This window comes from Notolepis coatsorum (assembly GCF_963971535.1).
Source record: "Notolepis coatsorum genome assembly, chromosome: 9".
Classification (NCBI taxonomy): domain Eukaryota; kingdom Metazoa; phylum Chordata; class Actinopteri; order Aulopiformes; family Paralepididae; genus Notolepis; species Notolepis coatsorum.
The window spans coordinates 110,179,065-110,204,282 of record NC_140173.1 but is presented as its reverse complement, the minus strand read 5'-3'; the positions used below and the strand labels follow the sequence as shown (position 1 = coordinate 110,204,282).

At 43.4% G+C, this 25,218-nt stretch overlaps 1 protein-coding gene across 3 annotated transcripts in view; it reads left to right on the top strand.

The window, feature by feature from the left end:
• hells (helicase, lymphoid specific) overlaps positions 1-25,218 on the top strand; it is a 51,662-nt gene that overhangs the window by 13,064 nt on the left and 13,380 nt on the right. For all 3 annotated transcript variants that reach the window (XM_084321650.1, XM_084321651.1, XM_084321649.1), the window contains 5 exons: positions 2,353-2,490; positions 11,098-11,294; positions 11,420-11,516; positions 18,827-18,988; positions 24,891-25,033. In XM_084321650.1, the coding sequence (XP_084177776.1) occupies positions 2,353-2,490; positions 11,098-11,294; positions 11,420-11,516; positions 18,827-18,988; positions 24,891-25,033 (737 nt within the window). The remainder of the gene's footprint in view (positions 1-2,352; positions 2,491-11,097; positions 11,295-11,419; positions 11,517-18,826; positions 18,989-24,890; positions 25,034-25,218) is intronic.

Here is a 25,218-nt window from a genome sequence, read left to right as displayed (position 1 = left end):
GTTAAAAGGCATACTGGGACCTGAGGGTGCAGTACCGGCCAGATCCTGCCAGGTGGCAGTATCGAGAGTGCAGTAAACCCTGTTCCAGACCCTGTGTTAAACTCAAATGTCTCCGGGCGCTATATTTAGATGGAGCAGAGTGAATCGCTTCATCCGACCGCTTCGAAACGCATCTGCCACACTCTATCCATAAATTGTGCCAAATTATGTCCGGGACCAGATGGACACCAATACTGGAAATCGCCATCAGACAATTGGAATATTCTTTTTGGAATACCCCCGACCAGAGGTAAGGACTATCTGACATCAATTTCAGCTTGATCCAACAATGTTTTCATATCGATCCAGCTGATCGGCTTCTGTAGTGTTCAACACGAATGCCGTTACTGGCCATCAAAGCATACAAAAACAACCCCCCCTCCCTTCATGCATGCATGATGAAACATTATACCTATTATATACATTTGATTTGGAAATGGTAGCGTGTCCAGGCAAGAAACGCCAACGCTTATAGTAGAATAGCATAGCGCCCTATAACTCAGCGTTTCATGAATTATCCCGGATCACTCCTAAACTATACTTGTATTCACCACGGGATAATGCGCGAACGTATGCATGAAAAAAATATCTCTTTTTTGCATGTTCGACGGAAGAAAGTCGGTGTCAAATGACCATAGTATTGTCTCCATAGCTAGAATATAGATATAACTCTACAAACAATTTTTTTTTCTTTCTTCCCCTCCTTTTTTCCCGATTTCTCTCCCATCCCACCCTTCCTGGTTGTTGCGTACTTTCCCCTACTGTTGGTCCGGGAGACCGGAGACTGTCACATGCTTTCCTCCGACGCATGTGCAGCCTGGGGCAGGCCAACCTGGCCGCGCAGGTTCTCACCGGGGAGAGTGTAGCGTGTGGGAGGCCACACTATCTCTCCTCAGATCCAACCCTCGCTGAGCAGGCGCCCCGACCGAACTGTAGGGGTCGCTGTCCACAACGCCCAGGACCCACCCTTCAGCTTTCCCACCCTCTGATACGGCCAATTGTATCAGTGTGAGGGGCCAGCCAAGCTGATAGCAACGCCCGGAGCTGGATTCGAACAGGCGAATCCTAGTGTCTCCCGGTGTTGGTGACGAACGTAATCTCCGTGCGCCACCTGCCCCCCACAAACGATCTTTAAAGCGTGGCATAGCTACAACGGCACCCGGCTAATCTCTGGCGCTGAATGAGTTAACAAACATGTACTCCTTGCTGTTTGAACAGGCTTTGAGGTCTTCGGATTAACAAACATGTACTCCTTGCTGTTTGAACAGGGTCGAGGTCTTCAGATTAACAAACATGTACTCCTTGCTGTTTGAACAGGCTTTGAGGTCTTCAGATTAACAAACATGTACTCCTTGCTGTTTGAACAGGGTTTGAGGTCTTCAGATTAACAAACATGTACTCCTTGCTGTTTGAACAGGGTTTGAGGTCTTCAGATTAACAAACATGTACTCCTTGCTGTTTGAACAGGGTCGAGGTCTTCAGATTAACAAACATGTACTCCTTGCTGTTTGAACAGGGTTTGAGGTCTTCAGATTAACAAACATGTACTCCTTGCTGTTTGAACAGGGTCGAGGTCTTCAGATTAACAAACATGTACTCCTTGCTGTTTGAACAGGCTTTGAGGTCTTCAGATTAACAAACATGTACTCCTTGCTGTTTGAACAGGGTTTGAAGTCTTCAGATTAAACCTATACAGGCTTTTCCCAATTATTGCCCTTGGTGATGTCACAAGTCATACACACGCAATGGCTTTTCTTGTATTAATCAATTAGCTCTGCTTTTTGGAGCCAGGAACACTGCTTATCTAATGTACTGCCCAGTTTGTGAATGTTATTTTCTCTTGGGTGTGGGGTAGCTAGACAGGGATGGGAATAATTACAATAGAATAGAAGTACTTCTTTACACTTTTGGTGTTGCTACATCCACCAAAAATTATAAGGGAAGAAAGAGGTGCTGCCGTGCTGGAAAATAAATAAATAATAAATTAATTAATTCAAATGAAGTAATAAATATACACTAGAACGTATGTTCCTCAGATTCAAGGTAGAGTATAAAATGTCTGAAAAGATGCATAATGGGTCTCCTTTTCTAAAAGATGTCTTAAATTCACTTTTTCACACTTGCAATTAGTTTAAAAGCAATAGTTGACTTCACTATTTTTGGTTTTTCCTCTTAGCCAATTGGCATCGACTTTGTGTATATTGAGGGGGAATGTATTTGGGAAAGCCTTTGCTTAACCCATTCCATCCCAACTCTGCTGATGCGCAACACGTCATCTTTACTTGACTGTGTCCGACTTGTTCTGGTCTCCAGGTGCCGGTGATTCTGTACCACGGGCCTGACAGGTCCACCAAGCTGCAGAAGATGCGGAGGCTCCAAGGGTCCCTGAAAGTGTGTCCTGTCGTCATCACCTCCTATGAGATAGCCATGATCGACAGAAAGTTCTTACAGGTAGGCCCCTTTTCTCTGTTGTGGGCCGGACTTGAGTGGACTAGCCTACATGCCAGAGAACCCATTCATGTCATCGCATGGTGTTTATTTTATTTATTTTTTTTAATCCTCTTTTTCTCCGCCTGATTTTTCTGTGCTTTTTCCTCCCATCCCAATTTAGTCGTTATGCCAATTCCCCCCTCCCCTACCTGGTCGTTGTGCGCATGTGCCCCCTACTGGTCGGTCAAGGGAGCCCTGAGGTCTACCACATGCTTCCTCCGATACATGCGGAGACAGCCAGCGGCTCTCTTTTCACCTGACAGCGCGGACTCTCATTGGTGAAGTGTAACGCGTGGGAGGTCACGCTGCCTTCACCACTTCCTGTCTTTTGCTGTGCAGGCGCCCTGACCTGTAGGAGTCGCTGTCCACAACGCCAGATTACCACCCCATCGACTTCCCTCCTGCTAACTCAGCCAAACGAGTTAGTATGACGGCTGGCCCAAGCCGGAGGCAATGCTGACACCCGGATTCGAGACCGTAGTCTCTCGCATTGGTGACAAGCGCAATCTCCACTGCGCCACCCAGCCGCTCATTGTGTTTATTTTTAATACTTTTTTATAAAAACCACGCTGGCATGGACGTCATACGACCGCCAGTCACTTATGGACTTAAACTAAATGATACTTTTTGCCAATATTTGCCATCGGAGATAAGATGAGACGAGAACAAAGGGAAAGACGGCGGCGCAATCGAACGTAAGCACAGAGGAAGGAGAAGTGGAATCAGAATCGGGCTAAAAAGTTCTGCTTACCGGCCCGCGATCCCATCGATTCTGTTGGCGAATGTCCGTTCGCTGGAGAATAAGATGGATGATCTCAGAGCAAGGATTAGATTCAAACGGGACGTGAGTGACTGTAATATCCTATATTTCACTGAGACGTGTTTGAAGCCATAAACACAGGATCAAAACATCATCCCATCTGATTCCTTATGTCTTCCGTGCTGATCGTTCTGAAGAGTCGGGAAAGTCTATAGGTGGAGGGGTCTGCTTCTTGACAAACAATGGCTGGTGTAGCCCCGGGCCAAGGAGGTAAAGATTATTTCCCGCTCCTGTTCGCCGGACCTTGAACATTTATTTACATTTAGTCATTTAGCTGACGCTTTTATCCAAAGCGACTTACAAGTTCTGTACGACAAGTCATCAGGAAGGGTGCATCAGCTGAGTAACAATGTTCATCAAAGTTTTGAGTGCTACAGTGTAGGTTAGTTTATTAGGACAAGTGCATGACAGTAAGGTTAGTTAGGGTTAGATTTTTTTAGATTTTTTTTTGAATTTCAGATAATGGTTGAAGAAATGAGTCTTTAGTCGACGGCGAAATATTGGACGGGTTTTGGCTGTCCTAACTGGGGTGGGCAGTTCATTCCACCATTGTGGGGCAAGGACTGAGAAAAGGCGTCTTCTCCTTGATGACCCTCCCGGAGCTCTGATAGGAGTGGGACTGAGATGGCTAGAAGATGCAGAGCGTAGGGGTCTTGAGGGTGTGTAGTTAGAGACCATTGACCGGAGGTAGGCAGGAGCGCTTCCCTTTGCCGCATGGTATGCCAGGTCGAGGGCCTTGAAGCGGATTCGTGCAGCAATGGGGAGCCAGTGCAGGTCCCTAAGAAGTGGGGTGACATGGGCTGACTTCGGTAGGTTTTATCCATCCTATGTCGCCCGTTTTATCTCCCCCGGGAATTCACAGCCATAATAGTCACGGCAGTATACATCCCACCGCAAGCAGATACCGCCTAAGCTCTGGCAGACCTACAGGACTCTTTGAACCAGCACCAAAACAAACATCCAGACATGGCTATAATCGTAGCCGGCGATATCAACAAAGCCATCTTTCTTTTGCCTGGCTACAAACAAAGAGCCTGTGAGGCTGTTGTCGCGAGAGGTGAAGCAGTGGTCCGAGAGCTCAGAGGCCACGCTACAAGACTCACTGGAGGACGTCGACTGGGGCATGCTCCGGTCAGTGAATATGCGGATGTTGTAGTCGGCTTTATAGCAACGTTAGCTGACACTATTGTCCCCACGAAGAAGCTGTAGGTTTTCCCAAACCAGAAACCGTGGGTTGACAACTCCATCAGAGTGGCCCTGAATGCTCGTACCGCTGCTTACAACTCGGGCCGAGCATCGGGAAGTATGGAAGAGTACAAGGTAGCAGTTTATATGCTACACAAAGAGGTGCGGGCTGCTAAACGGCAATATGCGAACAAAATGGAGACACAGATGGCACAGAACGACACGAGAGGCTTATGGCGTGGAGTACAAACGATAACCGATTATAAAGTCAGCCCCCCCCTCAATAGTGAGTGCCGATGCCTCTCTCGCGGATGAACTCTATCTACTCCTTTTATGCCAGGTTTGGGGCGAGCAGTGGCGACGTTAGCTCACCGGCTGCCGCGGGGAAGCGGGGTTCATCCGCAGGGGGACACACACACTCTCATTGACGGAACACAGCGTGAGAATAGCGTTTATGGGAGTAAATACTAGGAAATCTGCAGGCCCAGATGGGATAACGGGACGAATACTAAAGTCCTGTGCAAATCAGCTGGCCCCAGTGTTTACAACCATATTCAATCTATCCCTGGCTGAGTCCGTGGTCCCTGCCTGCGTCAAAGTGTCCACTATAATCCCTGTACCAAAAAACAACTCTCCAGCAGGCCTAAATGACTACAGACCGGTCGCACTCACCTCTGTGGTCATGACATGCTTTGAGAGGCTGGTCAAGGACCACATCTGTGCCCCTCTCCCTAGTAGTGTTGTCAAAAATATCGAAGTATCGATACATATCTATACTGAATATTTAAAATGGTTTCGATACTAATTTCCCGAAATACCGATACTTTCCCGAAATACCGATACCTGCAGTATCGGTACCAGCTGGCGAGTGTTCTACCTCAAGTTGTTGACGCGCTGTTCAGAGCATGCCTGCTCCGAGTCCAGCCCTCCCCCTCAGAGCCGTCTTCAGTTTGTAAATAAACATTTCAGAGCCTCCGCAACTTGTGCTTGTGGATAAAGAAAACAGCAGAAGTGCTGTTTGGAGGTACTTCGGGTTTGAGTAAACGACGATGGACAAGCTAAAGCTGCCCCAATGCTATTTGCAAGCGGTGTTAGAGCAGTGCCAACGAGGATCCCCATAAAGAAATGAGAGGTTCGTGACAGCTGCTCTTTCAACGTCACTGACTGAAGCATTAAACCATTAACTCTAGTTTAATACATGATACGTTGTCTACTGATGGCGCATAATATCAACAGCTGATTCGTTGTAACGTTAGAGCTAGCTACTGCTAGCCGTTAGCTCCGTTAGCTTAGCTGGCCACTTTTACAATTACTGCATGGAAACGGAGTAACGTTAACGTTTAAACGTTATGTCGAGGTCATACAATACTACAGTCGACATAAGGTTAACGTTACCCTGTTGTATCCATGAAGTGTTTAAATAGCAGCAATCTTGTTGAAAATGTAACGTTACTAAAATGCTCCGAGCATAGCCTCCCTCTCTCTCTCGTTATCTTTAAATAAAAATCGAAACTGTTACTAACTGTAATACAAACAGTTCAGTTTGTCAGGTACATGCAACACAGATTACAGTGTTTACATCTGTCTGCTTGGGAAAATACCATGTTCTGCATCTGCAATTAAAATGATTGAAGTGAGATGAACAGTTATTTTTAAATGTGTGATCTAAAGATAAACAAAGGGTTTTATACGTGTTATATTTATCTTCTCTTATAGTACCAGAGAGAAGCTGAGGAGAATCAACCAGCAACAAAAGCTAAATTTGTTTAAAAAAAAAAAGAGAAAAAAAATATATATATATTTTTTTTCTTTATATCGAAATGGTATCGAAGTATCGATACTTTTCAAGGTATCGTGTCGAAATTCCAGTATCGTGACAACACTACTCCCTAGTAACATGGACCCACTGCAGTTCGCATATAGGACAAACAGGTCCACTGACGACGCGGTCTCCCAAGTACTACACAACACCATATCTCACCTTGACAGACAGAAGGGGGGCTATGTGAGATTGCTGTTCATTGACTATAGTTCAGCTTTCAACACATAGTCCCCACCAGGCTGGTTGACAAGCTGATCGATCTGGGTCTGAGCTCTGCCATGGGCGCCTGGATCCTGGACTTTCTAAGTGACAGGCCCCAGGCGGTCAGGGTGGGGGGTCATACCTCCAGCACAATCACCCTGAGTATCGGGTCCCCCCAGGGCTGCGTTCTGAGCCCCCTGCTGTATTCACTGTACACATGACTGTGGCCAGGTTCAGCTCCAACTCCATAGTGAAGTTTGCGGACGACACGGTGGTGGTGGGGCTAATCTCTAACAATGACTAAGGCCTATTGGGAGGAGGTTGATGAACTGGCGCGCTGGTGCCGGGATAACGGCCTACTCCTGAACATTGGTAAAACCAAAGAGCTGATCGTGTATTTTAGGAGAATACAGCAGGGGACACACACGCCACTGTTGATAACAGGGTGAGCAGTTTCAAGTACCTGGGAGTCCACATTACAGAGGACCTGACATGGTCAACACACATAGATTCTGTGGTGTAAAAGGTCCATCACCTGAGACAATTAAGGAAGTTCAGAGTATCGGGGAAGATACTCCACTCCTTCTATTCCGGGGCTGTAGAGAGCATTCTGACTTGAAACATCACTGCCTGTTTTGGAAACTGCACAGGACAGGAAGGCACTCCAGAGAGTGGTGCACTCAGCAGAGCGTACTATGGGAACTGCACTACCACCCCTGCAGGACTTCTATAACAGGAGGTGCAAATCCAGAGCCTGCAGAATAATGAAAGACCCCCACCACCCCAACAACAAGCATGTTCAAGCTGCTGCGGGCAGGCAGCGTACACACGCTACGAGAACAGAGCGACTCCGACTCAGCTTCTTTCCCCAGGCCATCAGAACACTGAACTCTCCACTCAGAAGTACACACGAGCACACACACACACAACACATGCTCCAACCGCTTTAAACAATCACTTTAAACAAAATGTCACTTTAAATAATTGAAAAGTCATTTTAAAGGAATGAGGTATATAAAGTCACTTTAAGGAAAGAACAGATGTGGCTCTTGTATAGTTTAGATACATTAAGTACTGAGTTCAAATTGTATAGTAGTGTACATAGGAACCAGTGCCTTCTCAGGAATTTAGCATGTCTATTTTTATCATGCACATCTTATGTCTTACCTGTTCTTTTTTTTTTCTGTCTATTTTATTATTGTATTATTGCACAATCGATGCAGGCATGACCACCTGCATTTCACTGTATGCCCTGGTATGTATGTGACAAATAAACCTCTTGATTCAGTCATCATAGTGTATATTTTCAGCAATGTTTGTTTACCAATAGGTTAAAGCAGGGCTGTACGTAAACTTTTTTTTTCACATGGCACTGGTGCTACAGAGGTTGATCGTTTTGTAGCACAGGCCAAAATCTTGTAGCACAAGTATAAAACGTGTTATATTTGTAACAGTCACATGTGCCTATTGTATTTGTGTTATTTAGTTGCAGTGCCATGTTTGGCTGTCATTTTCATGCTGACAAGTTGACGTCACACAGCCAGACATGTTACGTGTAAGGAATTATGGGATTTGGTGTTGGATGTATGGACTCTACTAGGGGTGGGAATCACCAGTTTCATCGCGATACGATATCGATTCTTTGGACAAAGATACAATATTTGCCGATATCTGCCACGATACGATGCAGGTGCCTGCAATCGATGAGATGATATAATAAGCCCATTTAACACAATCAGTAACATTTAGATCAACTCAAAAAAGGTAACTTAAATATAATTTGAAATTACCTCTTCCAGACGTTTAAAGGAAAAACGATCTATTGTTTTTAATACAAATAGACCTCCTGTTCACTGTAAAGTCCACGTTTTGATATATTGAGCTTTAAACTTCCTCTCCCAAACCGTTCCTGCAATTGTTTTATGTTGCATGATCATGAATACATTTATGTGTTGTATTTTTTTATGTTTAAATATCAACATTATCTGTCCACCCTCAGTACATTTACTATCAATATAATATACTCGTCTGACTTCATCTGATCTTTTCAAACGCACACACACACAGAAGGGAGAATGCCTGCCCCCCCCCCCCTCCTCACACTGCCCATCTGCTGTTCTCTCTATGGCTCTGAAGAGAGTTAGCTTGTTGTTAGCTAATGGTCTTTCGGTCTTTAACACGACGCGGTCATAAAGGAATGGCAAGGATTGCAAAGCATGTTGGATGCATTTGACCCATTGCGGAATAAAACAGCAGGGATTTGTTTTGGGTCGCTAAATAGGCACACTAGCCTTGCTCGGTTTCAATGTCCGCGTTCCAGACGCTACTGCTGTGCTGTGGAGCCGAGCGGATACGAGTCGACTCCACAGGATTTTCAAAATCGTTATGAACCGAACGTTGTTAGCTGCCGGAGCCATAGATATTATGGCTGGAGCTTGGGACTTTTGCGACAGGATTTTCAAAATAAGAGTATCTATATGAACCGAATGCCTATCGCAACAGTGCTACTGAAGTAAATCCATTCATCGCACAGACCTATGTTGCTGTAGCACGTGCAACATATATCTCTCACTGTTCAGCCCTGGGTTAAAGTGTTATTAGTGAGATTTTAGTTTTTGAAATGTGGTGTTGTGATCGCGGATATCCGCCATTTTGAATTAGCGGCCGTCGCTGGATGATGGATATTGTAGTCATTTTGAGAAGACTACATCCAGAGCTTTCAATGAGCGTTGGAATTTTTTTAAACTACACTTCCCAAAGGCTTCTAGCTGCCTTCAAGCAAATTACTCTGGATTATATACCACAAAACCGAACGTTATTGGCATATATTCAAATATTATTGGAGCGCAGTTAGTTTGTCTCCCCTATTTTGAGCATTTAGCAACCATCCGATTCATCAGTTTCAAAATGGCGGAGCTGTTGCAAGAATAAAAAACCTACTGTACATACAGTAGATTTCATTCTGTTCTTCATGCACGCCTGGTGATACTAAATCCAAATTGAACTCTGCCATTGGAAAGAGTAGATTTGGCCTGATCCATAGTGTGCAAGTTAGCTATAATAAGGTCATTTATACTTATAGGCCTCATATTCTATATTCTATAATAATATTTCAAATTGCATGGGTCCCGATGGCAGAATTCAGTACTGTATCTACAAAACCTTCTGTTTAATCATCTTCCCTTTATTAATTTCCTTCGATTTTGTGTACATGTGATCTCAAGAAGGTACTGAACGAGCTCAGTGGCAGTTTATGTCTGGTCATTTCTAGCATGGTGTTATTCACTGTCAAATATGCAAAGAAAAATTAGAATAATTCATATTCTCCTTGTTTCATCACAATTTAAGCAAGCCTAGTAATAGACACAATACTTCTGATAATGGGAATACATTCACTGAGGTCCATAGATGTCCCTAGATACCAAGAACATCCAAATGGACCTTGTAGAAGTGGAGCAATATTCCATTTATTTAGGCATGTATTTTAGGCTGACTTTCAGAAAATAGGGCTCCGGGCTTAAAGGAAAACTCCAACATTTTGGGAAATTAGCTTATCTACCCTGGAGTTAGACAAGAAGATGCATACCTTTTTCTTCTCTGTGCATGCAGTAGGAGTAGGAAGATGTTGGGAACTAGGCTAATGGAGGAACCTACTTCCAGTGACTGACGCTAAGCTAGGCTAACGGTGCGCGTCTTCCTACTCCTACTGCATGCACAGAGAAGAGAAATGTATGTAACACCAACATTTTGGGAACCCTGGAGTTGGACAAGAAGATACATGCCTTTTTCTTCTCTATGCATGCAGTAGGAGTAGGAAGACGTTTGGAACTAGGCTAATGGAGGAACCTACTTCCAGTGACTGACGCTAAGCTAGGCTAACGGTGCGTGTCTTCCTACTCCTACTGCATGCACAGAGAAGAAAAAGGGTATGTATCTTCTTGTCTAACTCCAGGGTAGATGCCAAATAAGCTAATTTCCCAAAATGTTGGAGTTTTCCTTTTTAAGAGGTTAAATTAGATTCATGCCAGTGTTAGATTTATTGACGGACATGAGAATCGCCTGACGGAAGCTTACCATTCCTGACCAACCCTACGTTAATATCATGTTGAGGCTTACCTACTATATTCTTGTATTAGAATCTGTATTCATATGAGCATTGCAGGCTGTTTCACAAAACATGACAAACGGCAGTCTGGCTGCATCGGTTCCAGGTAAAATGCTTTCTTCTTGTGGCTGTCTTTGCTCCATCAAGGGCAGAATCTCCACTGCCCAAATGAAAGATGGCTGCCAATGGGATTTGTAAATATAAAGGAAGGGAGCATTTACATTCCCTCAATGTTTTTCCTCCCTTCCACAAAATGCAACCTTCAGGTCACTGAATCCACGCAAAATCAAATAAAGGTACAACAGCCAAGAATCGTACATATAAATGCGTAGCCTATATTGGTGACTTCCATTTTGGATGCTTTAGTTTCTATGTTGGATCCGAATGCAGACCCTGTCATCACTGAATCCCCTCCCGCTCTCTCTCCTTGTCCAGAAGTTGCAGTGGAAGTATTTGATTGTGGACGAGGGCCACAGGATCAAGAACATGAACTGCAGACTGATCCGGGAGCTCAAGATGCTTCCCACTGACAACAAACTGCTGCTGACCGGAACCCCACTGCAGAACAACCTGTCCGAGCTCTGGTCCCTGCTCAACTTCCTCCTGCCAGAAGTCTTTGATGACCTCAAGAGGTACAGGCCTTCCCTATGTGATTAGTTTAAATTCTTTATGCTTTACCCGTGAAAGCTCTCTCGACTGATGAAATTTAATAGTGTAGATATTACAACTAATGGTAGAATGTTTTATCTTTCTCCAGCTTTGAGTCGTGGTTTGATGTCGAAACCATTCGTGATGATGCTGAGAATGTGATGGCCAATGAGCGGGAACAGAACATCCTGAGCATGCTACATCAAGTAAGAACCTATTTTGTAATGGTTACACCCCCATTCCTTACATCTGTAGTGCTCAACCTTTTTAACACTTTGAGTGCCAGCGATGAGAATTCTCGTTAGTTCATGTCAACCGGTGAGTGCCAACCGACGAGAAATCTCATTTTTAATCGTTATTTTTTTTATTATCGATTTCCATTCATTTTTCATCAATCTAGCCTCACGTTACCAGTGGGGATCTGTCTGAGCTTGAACAGGGAAAATACCGCCCCCTATCGTCTCTCTGGATGGTATTGCACCCCATTGGATTGGACTGAATGAAATGGTTGGGGAAAAAAGAGTCCGGATTCCACATTTTACTTGTCAGGCATGTAATCCGAGCCTATTGCAGTCATCGCCCACCATCAGAACCGCGTGGAATATGTCTTTCGACCACCCAGCGTTGGATCAATAAACGCGATCGATATTTGGAATGGCGATCAGGAATTGGAATAATATTTTTGGAGAACATCTGATCTGAGGTAAGGAATCTATTTTACCAGTCTTGGGATAATCTGAGCTGTTTTCACTATCAACGTGTCCCATATGTGTGTGTGGCTGTGAGTGCGTGCGTGCTGATCAGGAAATAATAATCGATTTTTCAGCCCGCTTCTATAGCGTGCATAAGTACACATATACTATCGATAATCTAGCGTTTATTTGAAAACGATTCATAAATAGGCAGAAAAATTACGATGTGTTTTGTGTATTACAGTAAAGCCGAATTCCTGCAGAAACTTAATTTTTTCTGAAAGTTTCAAAAAACGAGCGTTTTCCAAAATGGTTTAAAATGGAAATGAACAGATTAAAAAAAGAAAAAAAAAACTATACGTTTCGACAATGTTGACTGCAAACAAGTCATTGATAAGCGACGGTCGTATTAGACACATAGCCATAATTTAAGATATAGTTTATGCGTTCACAAATGTGAGCGCTCCGTCATTGAATAGATCGTTGGCACTCAACGGGGTATCTAGGACTGGCACGGAAAGTGTTAATGTGCCACCCCTAAAAACATGGGAATACCTTCTCATGACCTGCAAGCATAGACAAAAAAGTAAATTGACGCCACATGATTATTACGCGAGTAATCATTGCAGGAGGGCAAAGACTTCAAAAATATTCCTTATTACAATTCCTTAACCTGTTGATTCCTACCCATATTTTCAGAAAATGTGCCTAAAAGTACATACCCAAGTAAATGGAAGATTGCTCCACTTCTACATGCTTACAATGACTAAAAGCTAAACGATGCCACTGAGCTCAGCTCATTCATCTACTTCTTGAGATCAAGTCTAGTAAAAAGCTAGGCAAATTAACAAAGGGCTGATCATTTACAGGGGTTTTTGTAGATGCAGTACTGAATTTTGCCATCCGGACAAATGCAATATGAAATATTAATATAGAATATCGGGCCTATAAATGGCTTTATATGGTCAAAGATCTCCTGTCGGATCCCAGTTGTAGTTTCCAAAACACGTTAATGCCATAAGCTTTGGACGCTCTCTAACTTCGATTCTCCCATTCCACATCCATATGCAAGAAAGCCACTGACCACAACGTAGTATTAACTGTTTAATGTCCAATTCGGGTTTAACACTTTCACGTTTCCTAATTATATCGAGCGAGATTAATAAAGTTATCCTAGGTAAAGAGAGGGGTCTGAAAACTGTCTGGCTCCACTCATCACTCGGCCTGACTGCCGCTACAATCTACGTTATTTATAGCTCCGTCACATTAACCGAGGAGCTGAACCATTTCTATGCCCGGTTCGACAGAGCAAACGGGGACCAAGTAGTGCAGCCCCTCCCCCCCCCCCCCCCCCCCAGCGGCACAGCCCCCGTCCTGAGCCACCATGACGTCAGGTGTTGCCTCCGGAATACCAACCCAAGGAAGGCAGCGGGACCTGATGGAGTGGTAGGCCGCATACTGAAGGAGTGTGCGGATCGCGTGTACCACTTCCGCAACGTATTTTATTTCCGGGGTTGGCCTGATTGGCCGCGACGGCCACGTGGCACGCCCCCACGGCAGCCGCAGCGGCAAGCGTGCTGCCGTTGGCGAAAGCAGGATGAGAGCGTAGATTTCGCTGTATCATTTAACATTTGAAAGGCATACATTGTTGTCATACAGAAGTACAGAATACTTTCATCCAAAATGCTTCTTACTGTGACACTGTTAGAGACTGTGCTAGACAAATTAATGACTAATTCGCTCAGAAGTAACGTTAGTAAGCACTGCTTATATGCTTATGTCTGCAGGGTACAGTAAACGTTTCTCCCGGTACATTCTGAAGAGCACACCGCTGTATGTTGGAGAACCAGCGGTCTTCCGCTCCTCCTCACTCGAGTGAGAGTAAAGCCGTGCGGCACCTCGGCACAGCTCAGCCCTGTGTGAGACGCGAGCAGGAAGGAGGAGATGGGAGTCCTTCCAATCGGAATATGTTGTTTCTTTACACATATGTTGGATTATGAATATGTCTTTATAGCTACAAATGAATGACTAATTCGGTCAGAAAGCAGTAACAACAGTTGCAATGTTGTGTTACTGCTTCTCGTCATAAGCCCCAATAAGACCGTCACCAGAGCTCAGCGATGCCGCTCGCGTGAGCATATTCTCCCCGCTGGTGATCGCAGCACGGAGGGTCGCGGACCAGCCTGGCAGCATAGCTATAAAGTAGAGCTGGGCCGTTAACGGCGTTAACGTGCTGCGTTATCGCGAGACTAGTGTCGCGCGATAATATAATTGACGCCGTTAATCTTTTTCTCAACGTTGGGTCTGTATTGTCCTTAAATACTTGCCGTAGTTCCCAGCTGTGGTACCAGGAAGTGATTGCACTACCGGAGCTGTAGTCAGAATAATGTGTTAAACTAAAGTAGTGGTCCGGTAATCATTGTTATACAGGTGAGGTTAAGAAGTCCTCAGGATATAACACAATTCGGCGATGAGGACGTCTGAATCTGCGCAATGCAAGAAAAAAGAAGTCCGTTGCAAGCCTTGTTTACATTATTAACGTTAGCGAGTTAGCATGTTAGCTCACGTTGATTACGGGCGGCACTGGGAAACATCTACAAGAGGAGGAAATCCACTTTACACACTAAAGGAAGGATCGACTGGACTATCGTGAGTGTTTACAACAGAAATGGCTTGGGTTATTGGAAATATTGGACCGTTTGATGACAATGTAGCCCCTTTCGTGACTGTGATGCACGGAGTGAATCCAGTCACTTGCTCCTCAATAGGAAACTAACCTAGATTTACCATGAAGGACTGGTTCTGGCTGAACCGTTCGTTATACAAGAATCACAGACGTTTCAAAGGTGCTCACAGTTGCACAAGGGTTTCGGACAAAGATACCGGATGGTTTGAAAGCTCTGCGTTGCTAATAAACATTTTAAATAATTTTTATAACCTGCTCAAAACGGCATTATTTCCGCCGTTGGGTGATCACAGCTAGCGCATGCGCACCATCCCTTATCTCTGTCCGAAATCCTCGTGCAACTGTGAGTACCTTTGTAATTTCTCTGTGATTCTTGTATAACGAACGGTTCGGCCAGAACCAGTCCTTCATGGTAAATCTAGGTTGGTTTCCTATTGAGGAGCAAGTGACTGTGGATTCACTCAGTGCATCAGTCACGAAAGGGGCTAATGACAATGTGGAGCAAATAAATGAAAATGGGGGACCCTGATGTAAACAAGACAAACGTCTTTCTCTGGTCTGCATCCCCTTAACAATTGTATGTATTGAGCCGTACTGTATTGTACCCATTCTGCAATCTGTTAAATAACGTTTTCATTCATTCATGGAACTGTTACACTGAGCTTGCACTGAATTTGTTGAGAAACCTGCTTCTGCAGCAGTCTGTGTGTGAGCAACCAGTCAGCAGCATTGTGAATTTAGAGATTCACTAAAAGACACATTGAGAGACAGGTTTGTCTGTGGATTAAGAAATGAAGGTTCACAGAAGAAACTACTGACAGAGTGATTTGACACTGGAGAGAGCTGTCAATATCAGTGTAACAATGTTAATGGCATCAAAGGAAGGGCACAGAAAATTACGATAAATCTGGTTTTAAAAGAAACACTGGAAATTACAAAAAGAAGAGACATGTTCATGCTGTTGAACAAGGAGATAGAACAGCTAGTGACTCCTCGGTGACTCCTCGGATGAAGAGGAGAGGATAAATCTCCTCTGGTAATTATTTGGGTAGAACACACCTATTTTGAACACCTTCGGCAGATATTTTTTTTGAGCCATTTTAATCTAGATTAATTCCAGGATTGCAGGTAGATTAATCTAGATTAAAAAAATTAATCTATGCCCAGCTCTACTATAAAGACATTCATAATCCAACATATGTGTAAAGAAACAACATATTCCAGCCTGGCAGCATAGCTATAAAGACATATTCATAATCCAACATATGTGTAAAGAAACAACATATTCCGATTGGAAGGACTCCCATCTCCTCCTTCCTGCTCGCGTCTCACACAGGGCTGAGCTGTGCCGAGGTGCCGCACCCCTCGCACGGCTTTGCTCTCACTCGAGTGAGGAGGAGCGGAAGACCGCTGGTTCTCCAACATACAGCGGTGTGCTCTTCAGAATGTACCGGGAGAAACGTTTACTGTACCCCGCAGACATAATAAGCATATAAGCAGTGCTTACTAACGTTATTTCTGAACGAATTAGTCATTCATTTGTCTAGCACAGTCTCTAACAGTGTAACAGTAGGAAGCATTTTGGATAAAAGTATTCTGTACTTCTGTACGACAACAATGTATGCCTTTCAAATGTTAAATTATTAAATGATACACAGCGAAATCTACGCTCTCTCATCCTGCTTTCGCCAACGTGCGTGGCTTGCCGCTGCGGCTGCCGCGGGGGCGTGCCACGCACGTCACGTGGCCGTCGCGGCCAATCAGGCCAACCCCGGAAATCAAATACGTTGCGGAAGTGGTACACGCCCCCGGATCAGCTGACTGAGGTTTTTAGATATATTTAATCTTTCCCTGCTATTATCATATGTCCCAGCAGCATGCTTCAAAACATCCACAATTATACCAGTAACTGTATCAAGTCAACTGAAAATGTGAATAGTATGAAAAAAATTAAAAATGTTCTAAATTTTTTTTTAAATCTCCTGCGCAATAAGCTGTGACCTGTTTTGACCTGCACCTGCACCTCAAATAATCGGAATCGAGAATAGTTTAGAACAGGAATCGATATGGAGAATCGGAACCGGAATCGTTCAAATCCAAACGATGCTCAACCCTAGTACCCAAGCAGTCAGTTGTCACGTGCCTGAACGACTACAGACCTGTGGCACTCACCCCCCTCCCTGCTAAGTGTCTAGAAAGACTGGTCAGGAAACGCATCACATCCATCATCCCGGCCTCCTTTGACCAATACCAGTTTGCTTATAGGCAGAACAGATCAACTGAAGATGCTATAGCCATTGTGCTTCATACCGCCCTAGAACATCTGGAGAAGAAAAACACCTACGTAAGAATGCTCTTTGTCGACTATAGCTCTGCCTTCAACACTATACTCTCCCGTAAACTCATCAGCAAACTCCAAAACCCTGTGTCTGTGTAATATACTGTGTAACTGGGTGCTGGACTTCCTCACAAACCGCACACAAGCCGTCAGGCTGGGGCAACTACACCTCGTCCACCCTGTCTCTCAGCACTGGCGCCCCGCAGGGTTGCATACTCAGCCCATTACTGTACACCCTGCTCAAACATGACTGTTCCCCCTCCTACCCCTCCAATTACATCAAGTTCGCAGACGATACCACAGTTGTGGGTCTCATAACAAACGACTGAGTCTGCCTACAGGAGGGAGGTGGAAGACCTTACAGCCTGGTGTGACCACAACAACCTGGCGCTCAACATAAAGAAAACAAGAGAGATCATAGTGGATTTCAGACGATCAAGGCCTGACCACTCCCCTCTGCTCATCAACAACGAGGTAGTGGAGAGGGTCACTGAGTTCAAGTTCCTGGGTCTCAGTGTGAGTGAGACCCTGTCCTGGAGCACCAACACCGCCTCAGTGATCGGGAAAGCTCAGCAACGCCTATACTACCTAAGGAAGCTGAAGCAGGCTGGCCTGCCACGAAATCTCCTTGTCAACTTTTATCATTGTGCGGTTGAGAGTGTGCTGACCTACGGTGTGTCTGTGTGGTTCTCCAGCTGCACAAAGGCAGAGCAAGAGGCTCTACAGAGGGTGGTGAAGGCGGCAGGCAGGATCGTCGGGACTCCTCTACCAAACATCACCTCAGTCTTCACCTCCCGCTGCCTCCACCGCTCCAAGTGTATTATCAAGGACCAGTCTCACCCAGCACATCACCTCTTTCAGCTCCTTCCCTCAGGGAGGAGCTACCGGTCCATACATGCGAAGAGTTCAAGACTTATGAACAGCTTTTTCCCCCAAGCAGTCAGACTGTTAAACTCTCATTGACTGTCCCCTCACGTGCACCATGCACTTACCTGGACTTGATAACCACTGTTACCGCCCATCATGCACTTTATTATTTAAAATATTCTGTTATATTATTTAAAATATTCTGTTATATGTACAGTTATGTGTTTCATGTATGTATATATTGTACTACGGTCTGTGGGAGCTCCCCTGAAATTTCATTGTATACTTGTGTGCAATGACAATTAAAAGTCTATTCTATTAAAAGTCTATTCTATTCTATTTCCTTCTAAACTAATTCGCCACCATACCGCGCCTGACGGTAATCATGACATCACGGTTATCACGTCAAAATAAAAGTCCCTCTGCCTATCAGCCAAATATCACGTAAAATACTAACACTGTAACAAAAAGCATTCTTATTAATAAACATGAATTGTCTTAACATTTTAACTTCTTTACTGTAAATAATATCTATCTATTTATTCATCTATTTAAACACCATGAAATAAATGGTAAATACTTTCTATGAACTGAAATTACTCTTATTTACCAGACTAGGCATTTAGGCACCTACACCAGTGTTAAATCTGGATGTAGTACCACCAGGCGCCCGATAGAGGGCAGCAAAGACCGTGAATGAAATCTACTGTAAGTACAGTTATTTTTGTATAATGGCGGATCACCGGATTGAGACCCGTTTATTTTCCTAGACAGTCACAGAAATGTAAAACAATATACGCTGTGTTTTATGGCAATAACGTTGAGGTTTGTTCGACCCGTGAGATATAAACACGGTATTCCAGTCAATGCTTGTAAGAAAAAAAGATTTAAATACATTTTGGGAAACTTCTATGATTTCCCCTGTGACTTCAGATTCTGGCTCCGTTCCTGCTGAGGAGGCTGAAGTCGGACGTGACGTTGGAGGTACCACCGAAGAAGGAGATCCTCGTTTACGCCCCTCTGACGGACAAGCAGGCGACCTTCTACACCGCGGTGGTCAACAAGACCATCGCCAAGATGCTGGGCCAAGTGAAGGTAAGGTTAACCTAAGAGATTGATTGATTGATTGATTGAAAACTTTATTAACAGATTGCAGAATGGGTACAATACAGTACAGCTCAATACACACAATTGTTAAGGGGATGCAGACCAGAGAAAGACTTTAGTCTTGTTTACATCAGGGTCCCCCATTTTCAATTCATCAGGAGACTAGAAGGACGAGAGTTCCCAAACGTTAGCCGTAACACCATTGGAATGTACTGGGGAAATAAATCGCATTCATTGTCTTACATAGTCATGGGAAGTAATTAGGGGTGTAGCGGTACACAAAAACCACGGTTCGGTGAGTAACTCGATTTTGAAGTCACTGTTTGATAAGATTTTGGTATGGTGGGGGAAAGTTTGCAGAGCGTCTGCTTTCCATGTTCCATTCAGGGGTGATGTAGTGTGCACTTACTGTTAAGTAGGGCTGTCAATTAATATTTAATAATAAATAATAAACAAGAAGAAAACATACATTCGATTGTGAAAATGAATATTAGATTGTGGTAAAACGAAACAGCCCCTGGCTGTCTTCCCCTCAACTTCTCGCATGGGCCTGAATGCGCTGCACGACGGATAGGAGACACGCAGTGTCACTTTCATTGAGCTGAAGAACGTGCAAATAGTAACAGCCGCATGGCGTGATGGTAGACATCAGAACCCAACAGGTCGTGAAGACAGTGATTTGCACTCTTGAGCAATCTAAAAGCCCTGTTTGGAAATACTTCGGATTTTGATCAACTTTCGACAAAGTTGTATGCAAGCTATGTAAACTACACCTTGCCTACCTTATTTTCTTTTGTTTTGCGAACACAATTTTTGTGAGTTCTAGTAGGGCTGGGCGATATGGAAAAAAATCATATCGCGATAACGATATGATAATTTTATTTTATTTCTCGATATCGATAATTATCGAATTGTTATAAGTATTAAAAAAAAATATATTTTTTTTTTAACAACAGATGTATGTTTATTTTGCAGCAATTCTTTGTCATTGCCGCCATCTTTAGTGTTACATCCCCTCACACTCCAGTTCTCAGGCTGCAGCTGGTTTAAAAGCTAAAGTAAACCGGCTTCTCTGCTGGCTGTGGCTCCAGAGGAGTTGAACAGTTCTGGCTCTGCTAGTTTATTTTCGATCTTTTGGCGCTTTTTTGGTGGACAAACCACCGCACATGTGACTCGTGACTGGAGTCTAGTTCTGCTAGCACACATAGCCTACTGTGTACAGACGGTTTCAAAATGTATTTTAAATTAGAAAGCAAACAAAATAAATGGACAAGAGAAAAAGAAATCTGAATTTGGTCAGTATTGTCATTTGGACAAGCAAAGCCATTACTTTAAGTTGCAGGCAAGAAAGACAAGTCTGTCCACTGCCCTGTTGCAGGAAAAAAAAAAAACGATTTTTCGATTTTTCTTTTTTTTATTTCGATATCGATTATTAAAATATATCGCGATATTTATCGTTATCGTTATATCGCCCAGCCCTAAGTTCTAGCCTACTTTTCAGTTTTTAGCACTTGCCACTTTATTGTAAATCACCCCTCAGGGTAAAACTTGTAGATATTGAAATAAGGTGGTAGGGGGGGGGGGGGGGGGGGGGGTAGGTTGGTAGGTATGAACTTGTGTCCCGTTACACCCCTAGAAGGAATGTTAAAGGGGCAGTTCACCCAGAATTCATAAATTAATTTCCTCTTATCCAGAGTGCTGTATATACTGTACGTCCAGATGATTTTGGTGTGATTTGCCTAGTTTTGGGTATATCTGCTGTAGAGTCGTCTGCCGTCACTCCCAATGCAATGGAGCTGAATATCACTCGGTTTGTGATGCTCAAAATGAAAAGAAAATGCATTTGAAAAACTGTCTCTTTCCAAAAATCATGACCCAGTTACTTAAAGGTCCCATGCATTATAAATGGCCTTTTCCAGTGTTGAGCATTATTTCCTAGCAATTGGGGATTATATCAATGTGGTCTGTGTCGTTAATTATCATATTGACTCATCAGTGTCTAGTCTCGAGTTCACGAGATCTTCCCTCACTCAACTAAGCCGTTCTGATTTGACTGTATTGCTGACGTGAATAAGGTACTGATTTGCAGTAACGCCCCCTCTATGGTTGTAGCGCATAGTGTAACCCGACACTTCCCCAAAGGGGTTTTGACAGGCAGAGAAAGAACGAGAGGGAGAGAGAGAGGGACCGTGCAGAAGTGTGTGTAAAAATGTGTGTGCGCCATCTCTCTCCCTCGTCGGAGCATTTACACACAAACTTGACTGCGTGTGTGTCGGGGACGCATCTCTCCTCTCCCTCTCCCTCGTCGGAGCATTTACACACAAACTTGACTGTCGGGGATGCGTCTCTTCTCTCTCTTGCTCGTTCTCTCTCTCGTGTGTATCACGCTGTGTGGGTGACTGTCAAAGCGCTTATGGGCGGAGCCCATCCAATAACAGCCTGAAATCCTGAGGCTGAAAAATAGTTAAAAAAATAAAAAAAATATAAAAGTACTTCATTAGAAATATAAAACAATGAATTTTTTGGAAACAAAACTTATAGATGTCTTCCATAGACTCACAGGAATTGTGTAAAGTTGCCCAAATAGTGCAAGGAATAGCAATGCATGTCCCCTTTAACACATTCAGCGCCAGAGGTCGCTGTGGGCCGTGTGCCAGCGCTTTAATGAATGGGGGTACATGCCGGTGCAGGGCTAAAACTATATTAAATATCATAGCTATGGATATAAAACGATTGCCCATTTGACATGAGTATCTATCGTTCAATTTGTGAAAAAGAAATAATTTCTTCATCCATACATTCCCGTTTTATACCGTGGTGAATATGAGTATAGTTTTAGAGTAATTCTGTGTAATCCCAGGAAACGCTGCTAAGCAGCGTTTAGTGCATTTCACTAGAAACCGTGCCATTCCTCGCTTGGATCAACAATCAATCTGAAATCAATGCTATATTATCGGTATTATGTTTCATCATGCATGCATGAAAGGGTGGGGGGCGGGGTTTCTATGCTTCGATCGTCACCAACGGAATACATTACACAGTACATTACAGACCCGCTCCGATCGCGGGGAAGGAATTATTGGATCAACGCAAGATTGATACCATATAGCCCTTACCTTGACTAGATTGTACTGCAAAAAGAATATTCCAATTATCTGATCGCCATTCCAAGTATTGATGTCGATCGTGTTGCCAACATAATCCACCAAAGAACATGAACCGGCGGTGCTTTATTCTCCTCAATCCATGTGTTATAAACGTTACTCCTGCCAGAGTAGGAAAACCCGCACCGGACTTTTTAGATCCGACGGACGGACCAAGCTAGAGAGTTTCCAAGGATGTGCAATACCGGCCGCTTTAGGCGGCGGTATTGGACGTTTGCGATCTCAGACCCATTCAGGACAGCCTGCACAGGCTCCCTCGATGGATTATGAATAAAAGAAATAACGATCCAGAAACGTGTTAAAGCGTCATTGGCACTCAACGGTCGGGCGTCAGAAACGTGTAAATCAGTGAATGGCACTGGAAGTGTTAAGATAATCCAGAGACCATGTTGTCATGTAGGAACTATTTTCTACCAAAGTATATTTGAGTTTCTCAAATGTATTTTCTTGCCGTTTTGAATCTCACAAACGGGAGTGTCATTCAGTTCCATTGGAGTGACGACGGATGTCTCCAGAACTAATCAAATCACAACAAAACCTGTTTGGATTAGGGATGCACCGAAATTTCGGCCACCGAAAGTTTTCGGCCAAAAATGGCCTTTCGGCTTTCGGCCGAAAGAGTTTTTTCACCGAAAATATATCACCGAAACAGAAACAACCTGTAACCTAACGCGTGTTGTTGTGATGATGTCATCAAAACGCGGCTTCAGTCATTACATGCGCAACGTGAGCTCTTCAGTCCTGCGTTCTGCAGCCTGTGATAACTCCTCTTGGGACTCGGGAGTCGCGCTGTTTCTATGTAAACTCCGCGCGCAACATAGGGCTGGGCAATATAACGATAAATATCGCGATATATTTTAATAATCAATATCGAATATCGAAAAAAAATATATAGAAAAATCTTTTTTTTTTGTGACCTGCAACAGGGCAGTTTTAAAACCAGAGACGGTGGACAGACTTGTCTTTCTTGCCTGCAACTTAAAGTAATGGCTTTGCTTGTCTAAATGACAATACTGACCAAATTGAGATTTATTTTTCTCTTGTCCATTTATTTTGTTAGCTTTCTAATTTAAAATACAGTTTGAAACCGTCTGTACACAGTAGGCTATGTGTGCTAGCAGAGCTAGACTCCAGTCACGAGTCACGGTGCACATGTGCTGTGGTTTGTCCACCAAAAAAGCGCCAAAAGATCGAAAATAAACTAGCAGAACCAGAACTGTTCAACTCCCCTGGAGCCACAGCCAGCAGAGAAGCCGGTTTACTTTTGCTTTTAAACCAGCTGCAGCCTGAGAACTGGAGTGTGAGGGGATGTAACACTAAAGATGGCAGCAACGACAAAGAATTGCTGCAAAATAAACATACATCTGTTGTTTAAAAAAATGTTATAATTTTTTTTTATACTTATAACAATTTCGATAATTATCGATATCGAGAAATATGATAACATTATCATATCGTTATCGCGATATGATTTTTTGCCATATCGCCCAGCCCTAGCGCAACGCGTCCAATAAATGCGTCTTTAACATGCTTTATATCCTTATTTACTATATGCCCGTCGCGGTTAATCACTGAGTGATCTAATATGCATATTCTTCAGAGCGAGAGGGGGAGGGATTGTGTTTCTCACATTGACGCTGTCTGTCGTTGATAATATAATCTGAAGAGTATTATTATCATTCTCGAGAATACACGTTGCGCGTCTACTGTGCCAAAGTCAAGAGAGCACATTCATCTGGGGACTAGAAAGGTGCGCTCAGTAGAGCACAGATGTCCGCCATGGCGGCAGCCACACGTCTTCTCTCTCTTATCTATCTATCTATCTACCTCTCTCTCTCTTTCTTTCTCTCTGATTGATTGATTGAAAACTTTATTAACAGATTGCAGAATGGGTACAATACAGTACAGCTCAATACACACAATTGTTAAGGGGATGGAGACCAGAGAAAGACTTTCGTCTTGTTTACATCAGGGTCCCCCATTTTCAATTAATCAGGACATATGACATACAGATAGACAGTACTGCTACATCTATACATTTATGACATACGAGATTTGCAAATACAGTACTGTACAGTACAGTAACATCATTAAGTCTGCTATAAGCTATTCTCCCTCTCATGTGTGCAGATCTTTATGCAGTTTTAAAGTACATTGGCTTTGTTCTGAATGCACTTTGTAGTTATCCTACAGAGAAAAGAAAATGCACTTGACTTGGAATTAATGTACTGTATGCATTCAGAAGTGCTGAATAAATGTTTTATGGACCCATAATAGTGATTATTTATTATTTAAGTTAAGTTTTGCCATAATCATACATTTTTCCATAATCGGGTAGCTGAACAACATTGGTTAAAAAAAATCATTTTCGGCATTCGGTTTTCGGCCAACTGTTTCCTATTTTCGGTATCGGTTTCGGCCAAGAATTTCCCATTCAGTGCATCCCTAATTTGGATTGATAGATGCCACTCCAGGGTAAACAGGAAAAATGCACAAAAAAATTGGTTGAACTGCCCCTTTTTAAACCAATTCATGTTAATTTTTATATCCTAATAATGGTTCCGGACGGCTCTAGCTAATTTTCTGCATTTTTCTATTTCCAAAAGTCTTCATTCACAGTTGCACCGTCTACCTGTCCTATCATTCTAGTTTCTCAAAACTGGATTGGCCATCATATAAACGATTGCAAGTTATTTAAATCTGGTGTTTGTTCTTGGCTCATTTAGGAAGATGCTCCGGTGAGATTCACAGCCGCCGGCAGGCCAAAGCGCGGACGACCAAAGCTTGTGAACTACAATGAATTGCATGAAGAGACTCCGGATGACCTGGAGAAATACCTGGAGCGCATCCAGAAGGAGGCTGAGGAGAGGTCAGCAGCTGCTCCTTAGTTACAATTAAACTGCTTTTTTTAATATATATATATATATATATATATATATATATATATATATATATATATATTGTTTATGGGTTAATACTTAAAACATAAAAGCCCACTCTGTACTCATGCCTGCGTCATCAAAGTAATCTCGCCAGGCAGTTCACGAAATTACA